The sequence below is a fragment of the Phalangium opilio genome, unplaced genomic scaffold (assembly GCF_054372755.1).
Source record: "Phalangium opilio isolate 3A_F unplaced genomic scaffold, DU_Popi_V2 ptg000329l_1, whole genome shotgun sequence".
In the NCBI taxonomy this organism is placed as follows: domain Eukaryota; kingdom Metazoa; phylum Arthropoda; class Arachnida; order Opiliones; family Phalangiidae; genus Phalangium; species Phalangium opilio.
The window spans coordinates 6,833,526-6,858,727 of NW_028324226.1; the positions used below are offsets into that span (position 1 = coordinate 6,833,526).

The 25,202-nt window shown below is 33.8% G+C and overlaps 1 protein-coding gene across 6 annotated transcripts in view; it reads left to right on the forward strand.

Moving 5' to 3' along the window:
- exp (expansion) overlaps positions 1-25,202 on the forward strand; it is a 199,199-nt gene that overhangs the window by 102,553 nt on the left and 71,444 nt on the right. For 3 of the 6 annotated variants that reach the window (XM_089859304.1, XM_089859306.1, XM_089859303.1), the window contains one exon: positions 10,745-10,877. In XM_089859304.1, coding sequence (XP_089715430.1) covers positions 10,770-10,877 — 108 coding nt within the window. In that variant the 5' untranslated portion in view covers positions 10,745-10,769. Of the gene's footprint in view, positions 1-3,711; positions 3,817-8,657; positions 9,050-10,744; positions 10,878-25,202 lie in introns of those variants that run through there. The other 3 variants (XM_089859302.1, XM_089859301.1, XM_089859305.1) reach the window with 2 other exon arrangements.

Below are 25,202 nucleotides of genomic sequence, written 5' to 3' on the forward strand. Positions count from 1 at the left end.
CGGGAAGGAAAAAAATTACCAAGGCCCAACTATTCGGTATTCGATTTGGAATAAACTATTCGATTCGGTATTTGATAAGGAAAATTTTTTGGTATTCGATAACCGGTTCGATACCCAAAAAGTGGTAAAAAATTTGAAATGTGGGTTGATGTAAAGAAGATTTTGACAACTAAAATGGCTAATCAATATTTTTTTCAAAATAACAAATTTTGAGGAAAGTTAGCAATTTCATAGTGGTTTTTATTTAAAAAGTGCATTAAGGACTGAAATATTCATATTCACTATAAAAAAATAATAAACGATAGTCACTGAATGTAAAACAAACTTTTCTATTGTTCTAAATATTAAGTAATTATAATCAAAATCTGACGCTAATAACCAATAATATCAAGTATTACCGGAAACCATAAAATAAGCCCTAAAATAAAGAATTGAACAAATAAGGGGATACAGCTTAAAATGTATTTGGTGGTATATACTATATTACAGAGCTAGGGTGGTACCACCTGAGATCCGAGCATTTACCTTTTATGAGGGTAATCGACGTATTTGAAATAGCGTAGCCGCGATTGACTGTGACAACTAGGTCTCTCTCTACTTATAGTGAAAAGACAATGGAATAGCTTGATCCACAATGATAGAAAAGAAACTCAAATTGGAGTCTTGCCCAATATGGCGGAAACGGTCAATCACGAATTTTCCTGTAACTTTTTTTTCTCCATTTCTTGTTCGAAATTCAAATGGTCTAATTTTCATTTGGTATACTTAATTTGAATTAGAACAATACAAGGGTTGAAAATGATGGTAATAATTTAAAAAATAAGTGTGGGATGTAAATTTTGTATTCGATGGAATTATAAAAACCTATTGTAATTTTGTTTATGTTAAATTGAAAGATAAATATTAGATGTTATTATAAGCTGAAGTATAAACATATTGACGCCTTCGTTCTAGTAAAATTTAAGGTGTGATTTTGGGAAATTCACTCGTTCAATTGATAACTGTAACGTCACCAGATTGAAACATTTTGAAGTAATATCCCACCCCCAATAAAAAAAGGTGGTAAATACATTGAGGTTGGATTTAACCTGAATTTCAGTTGTTTATTTAAAGTATGATGACTAAAGTTTCAGCCTGTAATTTACTAAATACAGATATGCAAATTACCGTTTTCCAGCTTACGTAATTTTACAATTTAATTTTGCCGGTCAATTACCAGTAATGTCTGTCAATTATTTAAATACTTTTGGCACTTAAAACTTTTTGAAATACAATCTTAATTGTACTTAAATTACCATTAATTACCAAGAAAACGGCATTTTAATTTTACTGTTAAATTGCCAGTAATTTCTGAGAGTAATTTTTGTACTTTTGGCGCTTAAAATCTTTGGGGATACAATTGTAATTGTACTTAAATTAATGCAAATTATGAAGAAATGACAATTTAATTTTTTACAAAAAAGCAATGAAATGTATATATAGGTGGAACATTTTTGAAATACCGGAAAGTTTTTCCCAACTTAAATATTTTCTAGTTATCTTAATATTTAAAAAGTATCAAATTTATTGAAACACAAATGAATAGGTTTCAAAGGCTTTTCGATTATTCAACTTTGAGCTTCGTCCTAGTATTTTGACAATTAAAATATGTTCAAGCAGGAGTCCATAATTAAAGTTTATTTATTTATTTATGTATATAAACAACCAAAAATGAGCTTTATTTTTCTAATCGCTCCATTACGATAACAGCTGATAGAAATCTCTCATTCAAAATATCACGATTATTATTATTGTTCCGTTACACTTTCTTAATTTCGAAGTTCAGATCTTGTTTTTTTTTCATCAATTCAGGCCCATGAAGAAAGGGAAGTTGCGTATAGTCGACCATATTGGAATATGGGTCGCTTAACGGGCGAAACCGAATTTTGCCTTTGTTATAATTATTGTTCACTCCAGTCGAGTCGCGAAAGTGAACTTTTTTATACTGTACATACATACCTAACGTAAAGTTACGTTACGGCTGATCGCCTTTTAAAAATTTTTTACGCAACGTGAAAGGAATTTTACGGAATCTTTTATTCGACAAAGTACACCGTTTCAAACGTAGTGTTCCAAGATAAACCGTGTTATACGTCTAATGTTTTCTTTGGCAATATTCGGAATTATAAAATTGGGACGGACTTTCAATGTAAGCATCCCGCCCACTCAATTTTTGACCCGCGAGTTTTAATAGTGTCGTAATCGTAACTTTTACGGTTCACTGTTAAATAAAATTGTAGGCCTAAGTGATCGGAAATTGTGTAGCACTGATTTAAATCGCAGGAAGGTGGTCCGTATTTCATCATAAATTTTAACAATGTAAATGTTTTCTTGATCGAATAATTTCACTTGATTTTATTGTCTAGATAATATTTGATGTTTGAGATAAGAGTGAGACAAATTTCTATGAAATTACTTGAATTTATTTTTGACCAAGATTGAAGAGTTTAAATTAAAATCTCCCATGTAAGATAGAGGGTGTTTCTGATAAGTCTGACATAAATTAATGGGTGTGTTCTTTGGATCAAACTGAGTAGAAAATGCCAAAAAAAAAAAAAAATGGGGGTGTACGACATTTAGCTCCTAAAAATTGATTGCCAGGAAGTAGTCTTACACTTTCGGCAGTAATTAGCTTTATTATACCAGCGTACACGCACTTCTGCCCATTTAGGAGTACTTTTCTGCTAGAAAAATGTTTATAAACGTTTTTATTGAACATATTGAAGGGTGATATGTCTCACTCCACATGTTTGATTATTTCCTTGTTTCAGAGCCCATTTGTGGGAACCAAATGTTGTAGACCCTATTTTCTTTGACACTTTACACTCAGTTTGACCTTAAGAACACACCTTTTAATTACGGCAGGTTTATCAGAAAATTAACCTTGTATCCCAGCTACGTTATTCTCCATACAAGAATTAATATTTCTTAGAGAAAATACGAAATATTGAAGTACTGGAATTCATAAACTCGAGCCAGGCACGCGCCTCACTTTCTTAATTTTCTCTGGTAGGACCTTGGAGTGTTTTACTTCAAATATTGAACTATGTAAACAAGTGATTGAAAATAAGAATAAATTTGATCATAAGTTTAAGATATGTTCCATAAGTATGACACTAAATATACTTGGTAATGCTAGAGACTTACTGAGAGCTAGTTCAAGAACGACAAGCGAGAATTGACTACACTCGGTTCATTTTGCAGTCCATCTTCCTATTTAGTCAGTACTAACCCTTTGACAGCGCCTCACCAGGCGTCGCATTACCTCGAATCTGTGACGTTTCACCTACACTACGTCACTTCATGACAAGCTCCAGTTTGTAACCAGTGACAAGCTCCAGTTTGTAACCAGTGACAAACTTATAGAACACATCTTATAAACTTATGATATGATTTAAATAATCGAAAAGGCGGGGGTCGATCGAAATTTCGTCATAAAATAATTTCAACAATGTTCTTCGTTGAATATTTTATACATTTTTTTTTTTGGCGTGCGATAGTGATTGATCCGTAACCTTAAAATTAAATTAAAACCAACTCTAATCCATAGTTGCGCAAATGTTAATTCAATGTTTACTTCGTTCAAGTGAAGCGTAACAAACTTAATAACATTAATAATAATGGCTAGAAGAAATTACATTGAATCTGAATCTGTAAATTTCATTTTTCTAGCCAAAATGAACAGTCTAACCATGAACGATTTAAAAGGATTTGGAAATCGCATACAGTCAATGATCGCGAAGGGTCAACTCGGGAGAGGCGGGCCAGCACGGCTAGGTAAGATCATACAGTCATGTTAAAGGGAATAGAGCTATCTCAGTTGTGACGTCAGTGCTTAGGTAAAACGTCACGAGCTTAGCTTTAGCAATGGGCGGCCATCTATGGTGCCGCTGGTTCTATGGGCAAATAGTGTGGGTGACGTCACACTAAGGCTTCTGAGATAGCTCTATTGTTTATACAGGGTGTTTCAAAAAGGGTGGTACAGTGGGAACTTCTGTGCGGGCGATTTTGAGTCGAAAGTGTAATCTATGAGATTTTGCCACAAGGGATACCGTTTATAAGTTATGATTATTGATTGGAGATTTTTAGGGATGACCCCCTTAAATTTTAAGTGAGAAACTGAAAGGTAATGCTAATTTGTTTAAGGGGTCATCCGTAAAACAAATCACTAATCATAATTCGTAAATGGTAACCCTTAGGTTAAAATGTCATAGAAGTTACATTTTGTAAATGCAACAATTTCAATGGGTTTTAATTGTTTTGAAATAGAATTCGTTCTTGATTATCTTTTAGCTAAGGATTTAAGTTAACCAAAATATTTAAACACGGTAATTTATAGAGTTGATTATCGATTAAAATTTGGGCACGCCATTTAGTCTGGTAATTTTGTAGTAACTAACAAATGTTTTCCGTTCTGAAACATAAAATAGTTGGAAAAGTTAATTAGTAATTATTACAGTAAGCTATTTGATAAATTACTTATGCATCTTACAATAATTGTGTCTCGATTCCCTAGTCCCTTCGTGATTTCTCTAAAAATATGTAAAATTTCTTATAATACAATAATATTTATGGGTCGAGTTTTCCAACCGAAAATTCAAGCTTTAATAATATTTACTGTCAACAGTTGGACCGTAGATATGAAAAAGCATCAGTATGATGGATCGTTTTTAAATTAATACGAATCGCTTCAAGTCATCAGGTCACTTTTAATTTTCCCACTTTCTTTCTTACTTTTTTCATTTTATTATTTTAATGGTTCATGGGTTCTCAAAACAACCAATTTCTCAATTATTTAACCAATTATTACTACTTAAGAAAAACACTTCTGCAGTTACTAGGTTATTAGTTACCTGGAAATATATGGGATAAATTTCAGGGAAATATATCGGATGAAAACCTGGATATTTCAGGGAAATATATGGGATAGAAACCTGAAAATTTCAGGGAAATATATGGGTTAAAAACCTGGAAATGTCAGGGAAATATATGGGTTAAAAACCTGGAAATGTCAGGGAAATATATGGGTTAAAAACCTGGAAATGTCAGGGAAATATATGGGTTAAAAACCTGGAAATGTCAGGGAAATATGTGTTAAAAACCTGAAAATGTCAGGGAAATACATGGGATAAAACCTGAAAATGTCAGGGAAATACATGGGATAAAACCTGGAAATGTCAAGGAAATATATGGGATAAAAACCGTGTAATGTCAGGAAAATCGGTTTTTCCAAAAGTTGTATGAACCCTGAATTTGATAAATAGTCAAATAAGATCAAAGCGGCACACCGTATGATTTATTCTAAAATATTCAGTCGTTTATCATAACCGAATTATTGGGTTTCCTTTTAAACCTAATTGTGGAATACCCTTTTTTAAAATATTTCTTTCCACAAGCCCAATGTTTTGACTATTGTCAAACGTTGCCGCTCTCTACTTGACCTCCATTAGCTTCCTAAAATTTCCAGTCTTCTCCCCGTTAGATCCCCAATCTTAGCTCATTAATCTTTTTGTTTTTACGGTATACCAATTCACGCACGGCTCGATGAAAGACCAGTTTTCGATAGTATAAAGACAATAATAACGTTACCCGTGGCACGCCAAGTGTCCCTGAACCGAGGCCCTGTCTCTCTCGCTCTCTACCTTCCTTAAGACTTTTGTTTTAAAGATTCAAACTTAAGATTTAGGACGATCAAATTTAAGAAATTCTTTTCCACTCTTTCAATTAAGCCGACGAAACGGAAGACAAATGACGGAGAAATTAAATGATTTTGTCGGAGACGCGCGCGACAATTCGACCTTTAATGTCCTTTACCCATCCTTATCTCTACTATAGGCTCGTCGGATTTCATAATTGTCCTCGCTTATATTTCTATTTCAAAATTTTATTTAATTTGCATGTCATTAAATGAAGAACGTGGATGAACGTCTCTTTTTATGGATTAATATTTCCTTAAGTTTTATTTACTTCTTTATAAAGTAGTTGCAAAAGAAGGATGGCACTCTGCATCCTCTTAATGCTTTAGTTATGTAACATGATTCTTCCCAGGCTCACACTTTTTTGTTTGCTCATCAAACTACAGATGGGCATCGCACCGTGATAGGGTGAATTCTATAACTGTTTGGTATTTACTAAATCCTCAGCAATCAATCCACAAACCTTGATTGTCTCGACGTGTGACAAAAATCCACACGTGCATGCGCCACGGCAAATAGTTAAGCGCTAATAGAGTAATGATGAGGGAACTATTTATCGCGTATGTGATTCGGTTTAGTAACCTTGCCATAATAAATGTAAAATGATGTTGGGAAGCATAACGCTACAATTACTCCTCTTTGTGGTGGTACACTTCTCTCGAATTGAAATATTATATACTTCTGGCAGTAGGAATACTTCTGATTCTGTTAAGTTGCGAAACATAAACATCGAAATAGTGCCATCCTAAGAGTAGACTAAAGGGAAGGCTTTCAAGACGATAGTGTCTCACAATTTAATAATACCAGGTTGGGGTGAGACGGATTATAGGCAAAAGGGGGACAGAATAGTCCTTTATAGTTCCCATTCAGATATAGAAACTTCATGGTAGGTTATCAACTTATGGTTTTACCCAATTTTATTCGGTTTCAGTCGAATTTCATTAGATAAAATGTTTCTTATGTTTTTTAAGTGAAAAATAATTACAATATTCAAATAAAAAGTAAATAAAAATAAATAAATAGATTTCAACCCGGTCTCTTTCTGTACAATAAAAAAAAATAAACTAAATTATTCAAGCCAAAAAAATTCCCCCACCTGTAATAATACATATATTATTAAATAGGTGTGACTAAGGGAAGATTAATCTTCGACCTAAATTTTTAGCCCGATTAAAATTAATGTTTATAGCCATTACTAAGAAATTTGACTGCTGCTGACTATGATATTCACTTAGTTTCGTCATCATTTGTTCTACTTTCAATTTCAATTTGTGTTTTATGAAACTCGGACTCCCCCGGGGTTTTTTATCCTTCCTGTTCATGAAACACTTTCTTTAAAAAATAACTTGAAGACGATTTTAGTTCAAGCCGATTTTATTGTTAACTCGATTCAGTCTGCGGGGAAATTTTCTCGGAATCTATCTTATTTTAAAATATTTTTAAATAATTTTAAGTTGTTTTAATCGAAAAATGCCGATTGCCATGCCCGAAAGCGAAAGCGAAAGCGGAAGGTAAGCAATAGTGATTTTCAAATTCATGCGTAATTTTCAGGAATTTTTCAATTTTAATACTATCGAAAGTGAAACTTAGCCTAAATTCCATTACAATTGCCCATGGTGTTGATTGAGTAATTCTTGACCTATATTTAATTATCATCATCGTTCTGGACTCTTCAATTTAAATTCTTATTCATTTTAAACGTGTTGTTTATTGTATCAAGACGTTATTTACCTGTGCCAGTCTTGAGTGCCGTGTATTAAGATTTTTTAAATTTAAATTTTATTGTTACAAAGACAAGTACGTTATTTACCAGTCCAAGTCTTGAGTGCCGTGTATTAAGTTATTTTTTAATTTAAATTTAAAATTTCATTGTTACAAAGAATAGTATTGGTGAGTTTAATTTTTCACTTCAATCTCTAAGTATAACTACTTGAAATAAATTAGTTGCGGAGGGGACCATGCCGCCATGCGGTGCCTGTTAAGTCATTTTCTGTACGCCATTTTGAAATATGGCGTCACATTGAAACCCAAAAGCCATGAAGCCCTTCTCTAAAATTCATAGTGTTCTTTGAACATTTTAGACTCAAAATCGCCCAAAGAACATAGAACTTAATTTTAATAGTGACTATTGACATTTGAGGTAGCCTAATTTAACATTAGGCCTAGTTGAACTTATTTGGAAGTTAATGATAAATCACTTAAATGTCGGGTGTAATACTAGAAACTCCCAACAATAACAACAATCAATCTTAAGTGTCCGATAGTTTCCCTTATTTATTATGCAAATATTAAAACGTTCTTGATTAACAATCATTTTTCTTGGGTTTTTAAACACCAGTTGACTTATGCACACTCATAATGCGTAGAAATTCCGCATTGGTATAGACGGATACCACCTTTAACTGCTTGCAGTTGCGCAGTGATTTAGTTTTCGAGAGTGCATTTGTGACGCCATAATATCAAAGTTGGCAGTAGTTGTGACGTCACTGTCAAATTAGTTCATTTAATCTCCAATAGGTAGCGCCACGCATCCAAATCCCAATTTTATGATCTAGATGCCGCACCTGCTTTGAAAATATTTGTGTCACGTTTTAATATTTCCCGAGCAACCTGTATGTCGGCGGCAAACGTTTCTTTTTTAGGCCAAAGCGGGCTAGAGAAAATTAACTTTTTCTCTCTATGGTTTGGTTTTTTTCAAAACCCGTGACGTCACTCGTTACGTCGTCACTGTCTGGGTGCGTTTCCCTTCCTCCCTCCTTAAGCCTTAGTGAGTGGGAAGCGGGAAAATTAAAGGGGGGAATTAAATTAAGATGGGCCAATTTCTAAGATAGTACCACGGGGAAACCGAGGGGGGGGGAGCGAATCGCGGCCAATGGCTTCGTGATCTCGAACTCTCGTCAGTCGTCCGGCTGATATCGCGGTGTGCAGACGACGCGCGTCTGTTATTTAAAATTAACGCGGAGTGTGCGACCCATTTGTATTGTTTTAACCACTGGATTGTCAAAATTTCGGATTTTTTTTTTGTTTTTATTGTGGTGCTACCTTGGATTTTTTTATTCTACTACGGGCCGGTTGGATTTGGATTTGAATGATTCGTAGGATTAATGAAAGTGACGGATTCAGCTGACCCTCGGATTTATATGGTCTATTCTCGGTTTTGCGCGTGTGTGCCATTATTTCACCTTTCGCTTTTTGACCCACGTGTTAATTTGTTAAAAAATTTAACTTAACCTCGGTGCCGTTTATATTTAACCCCCTCGGCAGTCGCCACTCTGTGGATTTAATTTTTTATTTATTTATCGCGGTGCTAGAAGGTAAGAATTTTTGAACAATTTTGTTTGAAGTGTTTACGAAGTGGTGCATTCAATAATTGCGTAAAATTTTGCATGTCTTCCCGAAATTTTATACGTTAAAGTACCTAAATATTTTTTAGTTATTAGTTGTGATGATAGTAATTTTATCCTTGCCTATATGAAATTTAACCTAAACCCATGCTTTTAATTATGGTGGGGTTCATAACCTTAGACTCTAGTCGGTTGAAAATTATAGGGGTCGTTTTTAAACGTTCAGGGTTAATGTAGTCAGTTTTAATAGGGCATTGAAAATTTAATTATTCTCAAATTTAGTTAAGTTGATCATAACTAGCTGGTGGGAAATTGTAGTAAAGCTAATTAAGATTGACTATTACTGTTAACTAGTTAAAGAAATATCAACGCAGAAGTCACTGAGGTCGTGTTTAACAAATTACATTTTGAAGGGTTTGGTTTTCGATTGGGCAGTATAATTTCTAGGTAAATTTTAGACTATTTTTATTATAAATTACTATCTTCGAAATCCTGTAACAGAAGGGATTATGTTGATTATATTTATTCGCTTTAATTCCCCAGGGTTCATACAAACCTGTAAATGTTAGAGAAAAGAATTGTTGACTTAAGATTCAGGGAAAACACGGAGAACATTTATTGTGAACTTCAGGGAAATCTGTGAGGCTTAGTAAGTTTGCTCTGAAGGGGTTGCTTCAACTACAAATGAACACTCCCGTTGTTATTACTCTAAAAACCACTCCTACAGCTACTAGGTGGCCTTACACCTTGAAATATTTGAAAGAAAAAAAATCTACAATGGAGTAAAGGCAGTACAACGCATGCAAACGTCATACCCTTCTAGCTCTTAGCTCGGTGACATCCCCCTACTGGGCGCGTACAGTATCCCCTCTTACAACAGCGCGCTCAAAGGGAGGGATACACAGTCTACACCCCTCTCTACCGCCACTAGTCAGTCTATTGTCAGGAAATTGTATTTTCCAAAAGTTGTACGAACCCCAATACCACTTTGTGGTGAAAATAATGTATCAGTCAGAAAGTGAAACTAAGGGATCGTCCGGGATTTTGGAAAGTGGGGGGATAAATCGGAGATTTAAATTCTTTTCCTAAAAAGCCAGGGATAAACCGGGGATTTCCTTGGGTTTATCAAACCATGGTTCAAAAGTTCAAACAATGCTAGTTGTGATGGGCAGAAATATTGGAAAAATTTGGCTAGGGATTTTCAATGTAAAAATTTCGTGCAAACCCTGCACATAAAATTTTGAAGTTATAGCAGTTTAACTGACAAAGACTTTCAAAAACCCTTTGATCAGAATGAACTTCATAAGACTTAAAAAGTATAGTACCCATGATTCCACGAATGCCCCCCCCCTCCCACGGATCGAAATGATCCTAGTTTGATTATATGACTTTGACACTGACTAGCATAGCTCCTAGAGCCAATTCTACCTCAATTTTATTATGAACAAACCACAAACCGATTATTATTTTAAACTAGTGCCACATGAACTTAAGCCATAAAAAGAATCAAGAAAATATTTTATGTCTCGCTTTTCTCTATGAATTTACCGTTTTTCAACTTAAATGTCTTCGACCCTTATATTAGTTAATGTTAAAAGTGTAATATATATACCTAAACACGTATGCGGACGGTATTTATAATTTCATGTTTTTTTTTTATTGCAGTTGTGGCCCGGAGCCAAACGGTCCAATGATCAGTCGTCGAAAAATTCTATCCCGCTCTCGGGACGAACTCAATAATGACTTCCTCATTGAAGACGAAGAAGATGTCTGGTACCAGAAAGAAAAACTGTTTAAGGTAAGAAAACGTTTACCATATTTATTTATTTATTTTTATTATTTGGTGATGGGCAAAATTACTTTAAAACTGGAGTGTTATGTATGATTCTATGAAGTTCACGAAACTTACCTTAGGGGTGTGTTCGATTTCAAAGGTTTGTCGGAAATTATTGTGAAAATAATTATTTTGATCTGGAAAAGGTTTAAGAGCTGTATATTTTTTTTCCTGACACAATTTCCGTGCTTCAATGGAGAGTTTTATCGCCCGAGCACTTTTTCGGAATTTTATATAAACCAATTTTTCCTCTGGAATTTTTTATATTTTTCGAACATGTTAAACGCTTAATTATGTTTTGAAATCGATCTTTAGGTTATGTAGAAGTATTTTAATAGTTTTTGCGAATGTAGGAAATAGTTTTATAGGTAAAAAGGTAAAGATCTGTTCAGGTTTTTTCCTCGGCAATTTAACATTAAGATTTATGACTAAAATTGAAGATATTGAGTACCTCTAATGTGACAGGACAGTCAAAATTGAAGTGCTTTTTCTAAATGCGTAGTTTGAAATAGTTTTAAGAAATATGTCAATTTTTAAAACGTTAGAATTAATGAGCATCTTAATTATAAGTTCTTTTTCTCCTTTAATTAGAAACTTTTCTATCGTAATATTTATCAATAGATATATTTTCACATTAGTTGGTAATAATTCTAAATTAGCCATTAGCTTAATTAGATAATTTTCAAGTTAGGCTTAGCAATTAAACACGACTCAACGTACATTCCTTCTCTGTTATAGTTTTAATCTTAGTTTCCAAGAAATCCTTTGACCTGTGATTAGAGTTAGGATTAGGCTTAACTTCATGAGGTCATTACGAACGAACCAATCATTTCCTTCTAAGTTCTAAGTAACTTATTATGCTAGAAAATCAACTTTTCTCATTAGCATATACGAGTACGTTTCAACAAGAGAAGCGGGGCTCCATCCATATTTGGAAAGAAGCCCGCTGGGATTTATCCCAATACATTTTTTTTTTCAAATTAATATTAATTCTTAATGCGGTAATTCGTATCTAGTTGATGGATATTTTTCTTTCCGCCTTCAGGCGCTTACAAGCGGGATATAATAACAGGGCCTTAAACCAAACCAAAACAAATCGACGCACGTTTTCGTCTTACCTTTAAAGATACCTAGATAGCAATTAGTAAAGTCAAGAAGCGATACCTAGTGTACTAGGGAGAAGGTATAAGATGCCTAAGTATTCACGCTCCATAGTCCCAGTCCCCCTTTCAAAATACAAGGGGGGACGTAAAAGGAGGCCGGGCTATTTCGCCTCCCCTCAGATTGGAAAAATACGTAATATTCGTCATTCGCGTCGCACTGACGTGAGTTTTCAAGAACCAATGATATGCTGGTTGTAATTTAGAGGCGGGGATTAACTCCTGACCTACGTTTGGACTGGAAATAAAGCTAGAAATATGGCGAATTTATACCTTCTCCCTTGTAAACTGGATATCGCTTCTTGGTAAAGTTAAAAGAAAACACATTTTACTTCCCTGTAACACCGTGTGTTCTCGAGTCTTAAGTTTTCAAATGAAAGCTAGGTATGCATGGTCACGTGGGTGATCTTGAATCTGTAGGTTTATTTAGTAGGCGTTCGTGTAATGATTGCGGTACGACTACGCGATCACGTTAGCAAACTTCTTGAGAATTTCCTATTATATTATTTTAGCTTTACGAGTCCTTTTGTTGGTTAATAATTTATTCAAATGATGGTGAGTGACCTTAACCTTCAACCCCTAACGGCATACCAACGGTAATCGAGTCTGAAGTACTTTAGCCACTGGGCTTAACATATATTTTGTTAAGGGATAGTAGTCAAAAAATAATGTCAAAAAATAATTTCAAACTAAATTAAAACTAATTTAATCGGGTTTAATTAATTGATAAAATTGAATATTTTAATTAGATCAGTTGATAGAGCGGTGGTTGTTACAATATCGCTGCCATATTTAAAAAAGGTAGTAAGTTATGATGAAATATGAAATTAAAACGCATGTAGAAAATTAACAACCGAAAAACTAATGAAAATATTAAAAAGGAAATTAATTCAATTGGTAATTTTAATAATATTGACCCTTATTTAATAAAATAAGCGCGTTGACTATAGCGGATGATACGGTATTAACTAGAAATCTTAATTATTTACCCGATTTTATTTCTTTTTCAATTTCTCTATTTAAACTTAAGTTTAAATAATAGCTTTATATTAATTTAACTTTCAATAAGACTGAGTATTGACCCTTATAGACTGAAGTTAGCGGTGTAGCAGAGGACAAGGAAGATTCCCTGTCAATATCTTCGATATCATCATTAAATTTTAATTAATAGAACTTTACATTTTAAATATATTATCGTTCACTGTCCTTTCAAACGATCCCATTTAAATTCAAACTTTAATATAACTAGAGTTCTATCATTTACGATAAAGGAAGAAACTGTTATTTCCCTCTCGCACTAGATAGAGTAACGGGACGGGGTGGGCAAAAACCACAAACTTTTAAATTTTGAAGTTCATTCAAGCGTGAATTAAAGCACACACAATTTCGGTCGCGTGTACCCTACCTTATGCGTGTGTTATATAATATTTGGTATACGGAACGTACCGTTCTTAATGATTTGGGTCAGATCTCTCGCTCTGGAGTATCTCATGTTGAAATTTCTACGCCTGCAAAGCTACAATATACCTTAATCCCCTTTACACTGACGTTAGTAATAAGATGAATTGTAGCTTTTCACCTGCAGACATTTCAAGGTGATGCTGTTATAGTACCCTTTTTTAGCTGCAAACCTTACATTTTTTTATACTTTTTGGCTAAAAACGGATTCGAGAACTATACTTAATGCGAAATCTTTTTAATTTATAATTTATCTTATTGCCAAGGATGTGCGGCACGTTTAATATAAAAAGAAAGAAAAATTCCAAATCTGGAAAGAAATGAGAAAGATTTTTACGGGGGCGGATATTTTTCTTAGTTTTTTTAAATTTTTTTTAAGAAAATTTTTTATTTTTAATGTTTCGTAAAATGTGATGGTATGCCTTCTGTGCACGTTTTGCTAGTAGCCATATAGTTTATATTTTTTTGTTTAAACATACTGCCTTACATAGCTTGCTTATAACTGGTTAAGTAATGACAGAAGTAGACTACTTGAAATGAACCTTAAGGAACCGTGTTCAATTTGCTTCTAACTCCAGTTTGAACGATATGAACATGGGTTAAAGTTAGACGTGTAAATTAGAAGCCATTTACGAAGTTACCTTTTCAAATTTTGAATTAAAATAATCAAAGTTAAAAATCTATTGGCAATTTAAATTAAGCTATCCACTAACAGAAACCCATAACCCTCCTGTGATGAACTTATGTTAAATTTGTGTACTGTCAATTAAGTCTGAATATTTACACCTTTATCGTAGAATAATTTTACTTCAAGTTACTTACTTCTAGCAATAGATATTTTACCTGTCAAATTTTGTAAAAACTGTTTTCCCTATACGTTTTTGTTGCTAACTATGATTTAACGGTAGATTTTTTAAGAGGTAGTGAATCTATATGAACTAACCTTTACATGTGCACAAACTCAGTCTAAAATATGCACGCTTTACAAACCCCTTTACATCATGTTAAGCAAGTATACTTAATTTAAAGAAACAATGTTTTTCTTTGAATTTAAAAAAAAAAGATGCTAATGACGCCGGTACTTTCTCCCAACCTCTTGTATTCAGTCTAAATAGTACCAAGTTGTAGTTTACACCGTATCTATTATGTCATCCTAAATGGGGATTACTTTATAAGATCCGAAGATTAGCCAAAAGATATGAACAAATACAAAACGGCGCGCGCGTTTCCTTCCGTCTTGTTCTACTAGGTTCCTGTCTCCATACACCAACCACCCCTCACTTTAAAGTGATAGTCGAAGTTTAATGTAATTTATTTATTACTCGTACTGAAAATCAAGAAAAAACGTTGTCCGAAAAATTTTATGTTGCTAATTTATACCAGAAGTGAGATGAGACTAGAAGTACTGAGCTAACCAAATTCTTCACTTGGCGAAAGTGAATATTCTTGATAACACACCAACGGTTGGCCCTCTAGTAGCGGTTTCTGAATTTTCCCTCCAAAATGTGAGACGCTCGCGGTGGTAGACTCCCGAACTAGATTCAAGGAGCCGCGTCCGCGTTCAGGCGCTTTAGGTTGAGGGGAAGGGGGTAGGAAATGTTTTTGGAACTCGACCATTTTTTTCTCTCTAGTGTAGGCGCGTGGGAAGCGGCATAAAATCCTCAAATTTGTTCACTAATGCCAGGATCTACTATCAATGCTAGAGCCCTTCACTTCTAGTCTCATCTTACTTCTGTTTATACTAGTTAAAATTGTAAGAACTAGTTGTTAAGTTAGTTTTAAATCAGGTGCTTTATACTATAGATAAGTGTTTGTTATTCGTTAAATAGTTGGATATCTACAGGGTGATTCTGAAAGGTCTATCAGAAATTAAGGGGGATTTTCTTTGGAAGATTTTGAGTCCAAAATGTTCTATGATGACATTTTTATGCAAGGGACACCTTTTTTAAGGTGTTTGGAGTGTTTTAGTTAAATTAGCTTTGTCTATCAGTTTCATTCTGATTTTAGGGTTCGTTCATTAAACACTAAAATGACTTGTAAACGGTGGCCCGGACAGCAAAAATGTCATAAAAATTTTCGACTGAAATATAATGTCAAGGAACACTGCCCTTAAACTGCTGACAGAAATTTTATAAGATTCAGACACCGTGCATTGTATTTTGAGAGTAAAACGCTAAAATTCCTAAGCAAAACCAACTTATAAAGACGAGACATCTTTGAGGGCGTTACACAAAATGGTTGAAATGATTCAGGTTGATTTCTGAACTTGTATAAACGAAAAAACACGACTATCACTTTAATTTTCCAATGGAGGGCAATCGTGAACCTCATGATCCACGAAGAGTGAAAGTATTCGAAACTTTACATACAACTTTCTCTTTTATCTCGGTTAATTTAAGTATTCTCCATTTACAAATTTCACTTTTTCTTCCCCCTGTCTGAATCTTGAATACCCTTTTAAGTAACGCGTGTAATACCATACACCTAGTGTTCTGGTAATCTGGTTTTGGACGTTTTTAAAGTTCTCCTCCCACCATTGTACTTGCCCATGTAATCGGAAAGCTTCGTGGCTGTGTACAGCGCGTAGAAAAGAACCTCAAAAATTCGATGACAAGTCTAGATTGGCTCCGAAAAGCTATTGAGATTTGAACGTTTTTAAGAATTTGATTTTTGCAAGAGATTGTAAATGCGCCCTTTCATTTTCGTTTATGACCGAGGGTGTTACGTTATGTGGTTTATACAGTGTAGAGGGCCAGTCGGGTAACCTGTGGAGTCGGACATTTGACATTTGTTTCGGTTACTAAAACATCATTGATTTGCATTGAACGTTTGATCGAGCAGACTATTTGATTCCGTTATTGACTTGAATATTTTTCGGTTGTACCCTATATTGTAGTTGAATGTCCAGCCCCTCTGGTTAACCCATATATGAACCGTTTGGTCAATCTTCTTAGGTATACTTATATTGTTTTCTAGTGGTCACGATTTTAAAACAAAGTTTCGTATAGTTACTCAGTAAGAACGTGTTTATGGAAAACAATTCAACATGGCTATATATTCTGTTGGCGAGTGGAATGTCGCCTTGGAAAGTTTTATAACCATTTATATTAGGAGGGTGAAAAAGTTGGGTCAAAAGGTCATGTACGCGTCAAAGGCATGCAACTTCCAGCTTTTGGTTTGGCCTACTACTGTCAGTTACGTGAAATGTGAAGAGGTTTGAACTGCCACTCAGTTTACGTTTTATATTAGAATTAAACCTGTTTGATTTAAAATCTTCCCATGAATGGATTGTTATTTCGTTTTGAATACGGTCAGACAACCATATTTATCAAGATTTTTCATTGGAATTTAAAAAAAACTTCCCTGGCTATGAAATCTCTTAAATCAGGGTTAACCCTTTCTAAATCAGCTTCCCCGACTATGACGTCACACAAATCAGGCGTTAACTCGTTTTAAATCAGCTTACCTATCTAAATATAAAACGTTTTGAACTTTCCTTGGATATTCCTGGCATAAGTCAAGGGGTTAACTCATTTAAATCAGCTTTCCTGGCTATGACGTAACTCAAATCAGATGCTTAACTAAATCAGCTTTCCTATCTAAATATCTAACTTTACTGAACTTGTCAACCAAGTTTTACAGTAACAACATAAATTAATTTCAACATTATTCTTCCTCTGAATTAATAATTCAGCTCAAAAATGGGCGTTATTGTTTGTTTGTCGCGATCTACAAACAACAATAACATCCCCGTCGCATTGTATTTGTTTACTAAACTCGATCACGACTAGCGTGTCACCTGTCATTTAAAGGCTGCAAAGTCTCAACAAACCTTTTGTTTGTCGTAATACGTGTCCTAACATCGCGTCCTCTTTCATCCCAAAGCTATCTTTTTTTTTTCTTTATTATGATTATTACGACGGTGAAAGTTTTACAGTTAAAAATTAAAGAAAGAAAAAGAAATATGATTCGTGACTTAGAGCAAGACTATCTCCGGAAGAAACCAGTTGAAATTGCCCTACATTTTTTCGTCCCCATGATCTAAGAAAAATTTACCCTTCTAGGCACTAGGCAGGTAGAGAATAATTTTTTTTAACCCGTTACTTTTCCAACACGAAATCGCTTGGTTCTTTTTCACTGGATGTCCTTGTAATGTTAAAAAAAATTTAACAACCCACCTATACTATTTCTTAAAAACTTCGCACTCCCTACGCTATTTCACGTTTTTACGTATATTTTTGTTAGACCCGTTATGTTATTAGAATTTTTTGGAAGCCAAAAGAAAGTTCTATTATCTTTCCAAACACCCCCCATTTGAAAGGGAGCTATAAGAAGTGAAGTGTTGTTAGATAATTACTTTTATTTCGTAGCCAGAGTTAATATTAGTTAAATTATGTTAGGAAATTTGAACAGAGCTTCAAAATGTACATATTAATATGGGAATTGGTTGATTCTGCCTTAGCACACACTTTGAAATTGTTTTCAAAAAAATGTTTGAATTCGCTGGCGAAAGATTTTTGATTAACTTTAAAATACTTCAATTATACGTTTTTAAAACTGTTGAAAACGCGTTCATAGTGTCTAGTGTACACGCGTCTCATGTTTCTGATAAGTTTGGCATAAACCAAGGGGTGTGTCTGTTCTTTGGACGATTTTGAGTGAAAAATTTGCTCCGACACTGCCGTCCAGGTTTTGGGTGTTTTAGGGATGACCCCTTAAGAAACTCAAAGACCAATCCTAATTTAATTAATTAAATTTAAGGGATCATCCGTAAAATACTCCAAACAGAACTTAAAAACAGTGGCCCGGACGGCGAAATGGAGATCGAAGTTACATTTTCAACTCAAAATCGATTTCCCAAAGAACATCCCCCTTAATTTAAGGCAGACTTATCAGAAACACCCTTTATATAAGCTTTATTAGTATTCTGGAATGAATAAACCATATCCTTTCATTGTCCTTATAGTTGGCATGTACCGGGTTTTGATCGAAAAATTTCTATCTTGTAATTTGCGTTTTTAATTGATGTGGTTTCCAATCCTTGTAATTATTACACTATGTGGGACAATATAATTTTTGTTTTTATGTCGGTCGGAATCTGTTCCACTTAACTCTGGGTGTGAAACTGATTTGTCCGATGATTTGGGCTAACGCCCTGAAGTCTTAGAACCATTGTTTTAAATTTTAATATAAAGACACTTACTTACTTGACGCCTTCCTGTCTTTCTTACATCTAAGACTTTGAAAGTGCAACCGGTCAGGCCTCTAGTGATATTCCTTAGTCCTTTGAAACATGAAGTGATACTTGTTAGTATTAACATAAGTTTATAAGATATGTTCCATAAGTTTGACACTACATATACTTCGTAATGCTAGAGACTTACTGAGAGCTATAGTTCGAGAACGACAAGCGAGAATTGACTACACTCAGTTTTACAGTCCATATTCCTCTTTAGTCTGTAATAAGTCTTTGACCGCTCCTAACCAGGCGTCGTTTACAAGAATCTGACGTTTCACCTACGTCACTTCATGACAAACTCTAAGACTGTGTAACCAGTGACAACTTATTGAACATATCTTACAAACTTGTGGTATTATAATTATGTATTGAAATTTGAACTTAGGCGTTTTGCATTAACTCCTCCAAGTCTAAGCTTATCAGTGAGGCTTAGTATGGTAATTAATTGCTTAAGAGTTCAGTTTAGTAATTAACGACAACCCTAAGGCAAGAGCCAATATCAGTAACGTATCGATATACTTCAGCACCCCTTTAAATCGATATAATACGTTACACTACTCCTTAAACCGATCAAATATCAAACAGGTGCATTAAATTGGGACACGTTAGCATTTATATCCGATAAAAATTAAACCTCTAGGGAAGAAAGGTGTAGGTTGTTTGACAACACCAAACTTCCCTTTACTACTTGATTTATGAAAGAGAAATCCCAAAATCATAAATTAGGACGACACCTATTGAAGTCCATAAACTGATTGTATTTTCATTGATACTGTAACCCATCCTTCGCGGACTTTACATATTGACTTGAATATGTATAGTAAACTTTCTAAGGGGCTCCCTCGCATTGTTGACTCATCAATTTGCATCGTTCCTTTTTCGATTAGAAGACACCTATTAGTGGGACGCGAGGAACATTAGACTACTCCTAAACTAAGCTTCGTCAAAGTAAGCGAATAATTCTACGTCACTAATGACGTAGAATTAACGGACAAAAGAGGTGGTTTTTGTTTAGAAGAAAGATTTGCTGTGTATTAACCCCTTATTTAGAGTTTTTAAAATTCAAATTACTATTAGAAATGGTTTTAATTTGATTGCAAGGAAGTCTAACAGGGAATGTCTGCCAATAACAAAATGACGTCGACAGGTTATGGCAGCGCCCACTGAAATATCTCTCGTAAATCCCGTATATTAAATGGATGTTTAAGGGAATTTATGAGACTTTGGGAAATTTCGGCTGTATGGATTTGAAAAAATGTTTTTGTTGGGTTAATTTACCTTAAAATATTAGGTAGGTTGTGCAACTAGAAATATCTGTGTAAAGACAAAAAAGTGTATTACAGGGCTCCCCACCATGTAACTAAAAGTCCCTAAAGACCCTTTATTCTTGCAAGGTCCTCATTTTACCCTAAAATTGGGCATTTGGTCCTTAATTCGCCCGTAAAGAAGTAACGAAAACTTGTTTGTCAAATAACAAATATTTGCCAAGAAAGTCCGAAATAACTCTCTGTTTTGTTGAAATTCGGGTAAAAAGAGCGATATAATGTTCTTAACTACGCTTAATACTTAAAACATGTCAGTTTAAGACATTTCTATATTTGGAAATTGTCATTTTGTTTTACCAATAGTCACTTTTTGGTTCACTTCTTTCCAAATTTTAGTCCTCTATTTATACAGCGAAGTATTATTCTTGAGATTTTGTTGGTAGCCCTGGAATTAATTCACTTTACATGATTTTCCTTTAAATCTCTGGATGACCTCTCTTCCAATATCTTCTTACTCTTAATCTATTTAATTAAAGGTAAGCTGAATGTGAGTTGGTACTAGAATGCACTAGGGTGGGTTGAAGTAAGGGAATAGAAAAGTTGATGCATTTTCACGATTTTGCCACTTTTAATGAAAGAAGCAAAATCAAAAGCTGCAGATCGTCTTTCGCCCACAGACTCGTTCTCGATTTCTCCCGAAACGTTTTTTTTTTTGTTTTTTTACTGCCCCGGGTTTGTCCTGGACTGGTCAGATTAGCTCGTGACTCATTTGAAGAAGATGGCCTGTTTTTTTATATTTTATTTTGTATCTTATACTTTATACCATCAAACCGTCATTATCTACGTTTCCCCACTGCTAATAACTGGCTTTCTGAGATCAAGTTTTCGCCCAAAAAATTCGGGATCAAATTTTACAGTGAAAGTGGCTTCTTTCTATACGAAACTTCTGAGAATTTAGGTTCGTGAAACAATAACGCTAGTCTTGTCTGTCGTCTTGAGTGTAATCAACGTTTCACACGCTGCGAAGCCTTTGTTATTCAGTTTTCACTGGAGAAATAAATGAAATGGAATTTAAACATTAGAAAAATTGGACGGATAGGAAATTTTAATTAAAATTGGACAATAGTGGACCAAGTTAGGGGAAAACACTTAAAAATACGTGAAAATGCTCGCTTTTATACGTAAGATAATTAAAGGAAAATATCATTCACATTATACCTTAAATGAACGGCCTTCTAAATATAAATGGGAAAACATTAAAAAAAATTCTTATTACAAAATAATTAACATTTAGTTTTGAAACGAGAACTACAGTGCTGCCCTTGGTTTAGAGGAGTCTGCTAGCCAGAACCCGCACGTTATTGGTTCAACCAATCCCATAGGGTAGTTCAAAAATTAACTATTTCTTGGTAATTTTTCTGTTCTGTAGTAAATTGTTTCTTTCTTTTAAAAATTATCTTTTAATATGCAAATTTTGCATGAAATTCATGCTAGAAATACGAGGCACCCTTTTATTCAAATTTAAATATGGCTTACTAATTGCTTTGTTATTAATTTTAATATTCCACCTGTTTTCAATTCAAGTTACGCAAATAACCTTCCCAAAACGATACAAGCATTTATAAAACTAACAGCGAGTATCCTGTATCTACATTCGAGTTAGGTTGCAGTATACGTCCTTTTCCGTTTTAAGTAGTACACATAATCGTAACGGATTTTGCAGGTGCTTAATTTCGGCATTTAAATACCTTCCTAGATTCACGTAGTTTAAATTTTAGAATTAAAACAAAAAATATAGTGTTTTTGACGTGAAATAGTATTTTTATTTTAATAATATAAATAATAACACCGCGGGTCTCCTTCTGCCCACTCTTTATAAAGATATCCTTGAGCCACTTAATGGGATAGTTTCAAATTTAACATTTTACATTCACGTCTCGTGACCTATTGAAAGATAATCATCATTCTTAAGTCCAGTTTTACATAAACAAGGTTCTTGTTACGTTTCGGCCTGTCGATTGCTATTATTTCTCAGTGTATGACTGGTACCGTAAACAATAGAGAAATCACGAACGAGGGTTTTTTTTATTCGATTGAACTGGTTATAACTATACCTTAGCCTTGGTTCCCAATATAAACTTATTTTATTTACAAATATACGTGTGTAAAAGTGGCATTTTGTGACTTGGCTAATTTAATTTACTAATAGTTAAATTGTCAATTTTATGTTAAAAATAAACATGGTGTAGGGAAGGTTAGAGCTTAATCAATCTCAAAATTATTCATTGCCTCTCAAAACGCTAGAATTAATATTTAGTTAATTATCCATAAAAGTTTTAGAATTAACTTTTAATTTTGATTACTCAAGCCTGGGCGCAACAATTAGCAATTTGCTTACTTGCGTCCAGTAGGGTCTGTTAATTAAAGATAGCAATTTCTTACAAATCATATGAAATTTTGAGAATTATTAGTTTATTTCAGAGGAAACTCAAAAGCCTCTAAATTGCACTAAATTCTACACAAAATTAAATTCACTTTATGGTATAATAATTATGAATGGTTAAGCTTTTTATTGCAAATCTTTAGACCTAAAAATGTAGATCTCCATTTCGAATTTTCGTCAGACGAAGAAACGCATCTCCATTTCGAACTAAGCGTTTGTATCGACAATTGAACGGAAGAGTTCTAATAGCCTTTTTACAAAACGCAATTAGATGAAACAATGAACTGAACTATATATTTGTGATTCTACTTTCTTCTAAATATGTTATTGAGTTGTTCGTATAATAGTTCTGGATGTATAACAACTTTTTTATATTATAGTTCTAAGTCTATTAGAATTTAAATATATATTTAAATAAAACTTTTATACGAAACAAACTGGGTCAGAATTTCCTAAAAATTCTCTTAACAACAATAGCGTCGGTTGTTATATAAAAACATTAAAAACCGAAAGTGGTGTATATAAAGTTTTATTTTAAAATTTAAGAAACCAAAAAAATTTAACATAAGACAAATAAGTGGGTATAACCCAACCCCTAAAAGTGAATGTTTCCCCCTCTCTACCGTCGGCTCGGATACTTGTTTTAAATTTCAAACATTCATAGGAGATATTTAGTTGGTATTGAACCTCTGACAGTGCCTCACCAGGCGTCGCTTTACAAGAATGTATGACCTACGTCACTTTGTGAGAAGCTCCAGTTTGTAACCAGTGACAAACTTATGGAACATATCTTATGAACTAATTATGCCAGCTAGAGTGTTGATCAACCCAAACTATGTCTTTATGCTCCCTTAAAATAGTTATTAGCAGTGTTTGAAGCTTAAAAATAAGATAAACTAAAATTATCTTGGTCAAATTGACGGTTAGCTTAACTCATGATGACGTCACTTAGGTCATTTCCGTTTAAATTGTTAAAAATGGCGCAGTGTTTGAAATTCGAATTAAGGTGTCCAATCCCTTCCTTGTTTGAGAGTAGGTGGAAAATCAAGATTTTTTTTTCATTTTATTTTTTGGGAAAGAAAAGGGGAGACTTTCAGATTAATAATCGTATCGTTTTCTATCTGAACCGAAAAATAATGGTAATGAGAATAAATTGCTTATGTTCGGGAGGGTTTTTGTAACGGGGCTTAAGACAATAGGCTCTAAAACTTTACCTCTCGCTACTGACCCGGCCAGGTACCGTTATCCCGTTTATCCGTCTGAAAATGAACTTTTCTTTGGCGCCTAAAGTTTTTTTTTTGTTTTTGAATTTTTGCGAAACACTTATGTTTAATGCCTGACACCCGATGGGGTCACATCCTTGGGTACACGCCCTTCCATGTATAGATGAAATCTATGGATTAAAGTGAGACCAAAACGCGTAATTAAACTAGGCCTATTTCAGGTTATTTCAATTAATATTTCTATTGAATAAGGGCCAACATTCAGTTTCTGTAATATAATTTTTAAATATTGATGTAGAGTTTTAAGCTGAACATTACGGTTTTTCATTTGAAAATTATTGTATTAATAGACTTTCAGGAAGTGTTTTGCCTACTGTGTAGCTAGCTAGCACAGTTACATCATCTAATGGTTCTACGATTTAAAATGAAGGTCTTCAACAGTTCACTTTCCCTTTAATTATAAACAAGGAAAACAATAGTAAATATAATAATAATATAGAGACGTAATTTATATTTCAAACATTAAATAACGACCTTTATGGATTTAAATAATAACTATAGATTCAGTCACTTTAAATGTGTGTTTAAACAATGGGTACAGGCCCTATTTGACAGGTTCATATTAGGGGTTTATATAAATAAATACCCTATTAGTTTCTGTATGCCGATCCATTGTTATAACTAGGTTATTTATTTATTCGCTGTATAAAAAGGGGTGTTATTTATCTATAATGATTTCAAAGTAAGAAATAAAAAAATGCTTTTTTAAATTCTATTAGGGTTAATATGTATTTTTAAATAAAACCAGGTCTACTTCAAAACAAAACTTTGAGTAAGTCGTAGTGCTGAAAATGACGGAAAACCTATACTCAATTTAATCTCGTTAATAATTATGTTCTAACAGTTTAAATCTGAAAATTTAAAGTTTTTATTTTGTGTTGAAGAGGACTCAAACCAACTCATTTAAATCTCGTTAAACACTTGAATTGGGAATTTTTAACGTTATATTATTTCGAATTTTTCTTTTTTTAATCAAAAGATCGTATAAAAAATTAATGTATCAATTGAAACCATGTTTCTATGTACAATATTAAAGAAGATATGAGCAAACAAGTTTCCGTATGGGCGCGTAATCTACACTAAACGTTAGGCTTTCCCTCAAACCCATCAGCTGGTACTAGGCGTCCAATAGGGGTACTTCTCAGGGGTTGCGGAGTAGCCTAACGAGTAGAGTCCATTACGGAAACTTAATTGCTCGTATCTTTTTTAATATTGTAGATAGAAACATGGTTCTAGTTGATAACATTCATTATTTTCTACGCTCTTTCAATTAAAGAAGAAATTTCTCTATAGGCAGGAGTATCCCTTTAAGCATTAGGTGACCATGTTAAGGGCGCGTTTATGGTTTTGTACAGTACCACAATTGTGCAGTAGGTTTTTAGGTGGCGGTGGTATTTTCCTAAATTGTGCCTCCTTTCCAAAATTCTACTAAAAAAATTGG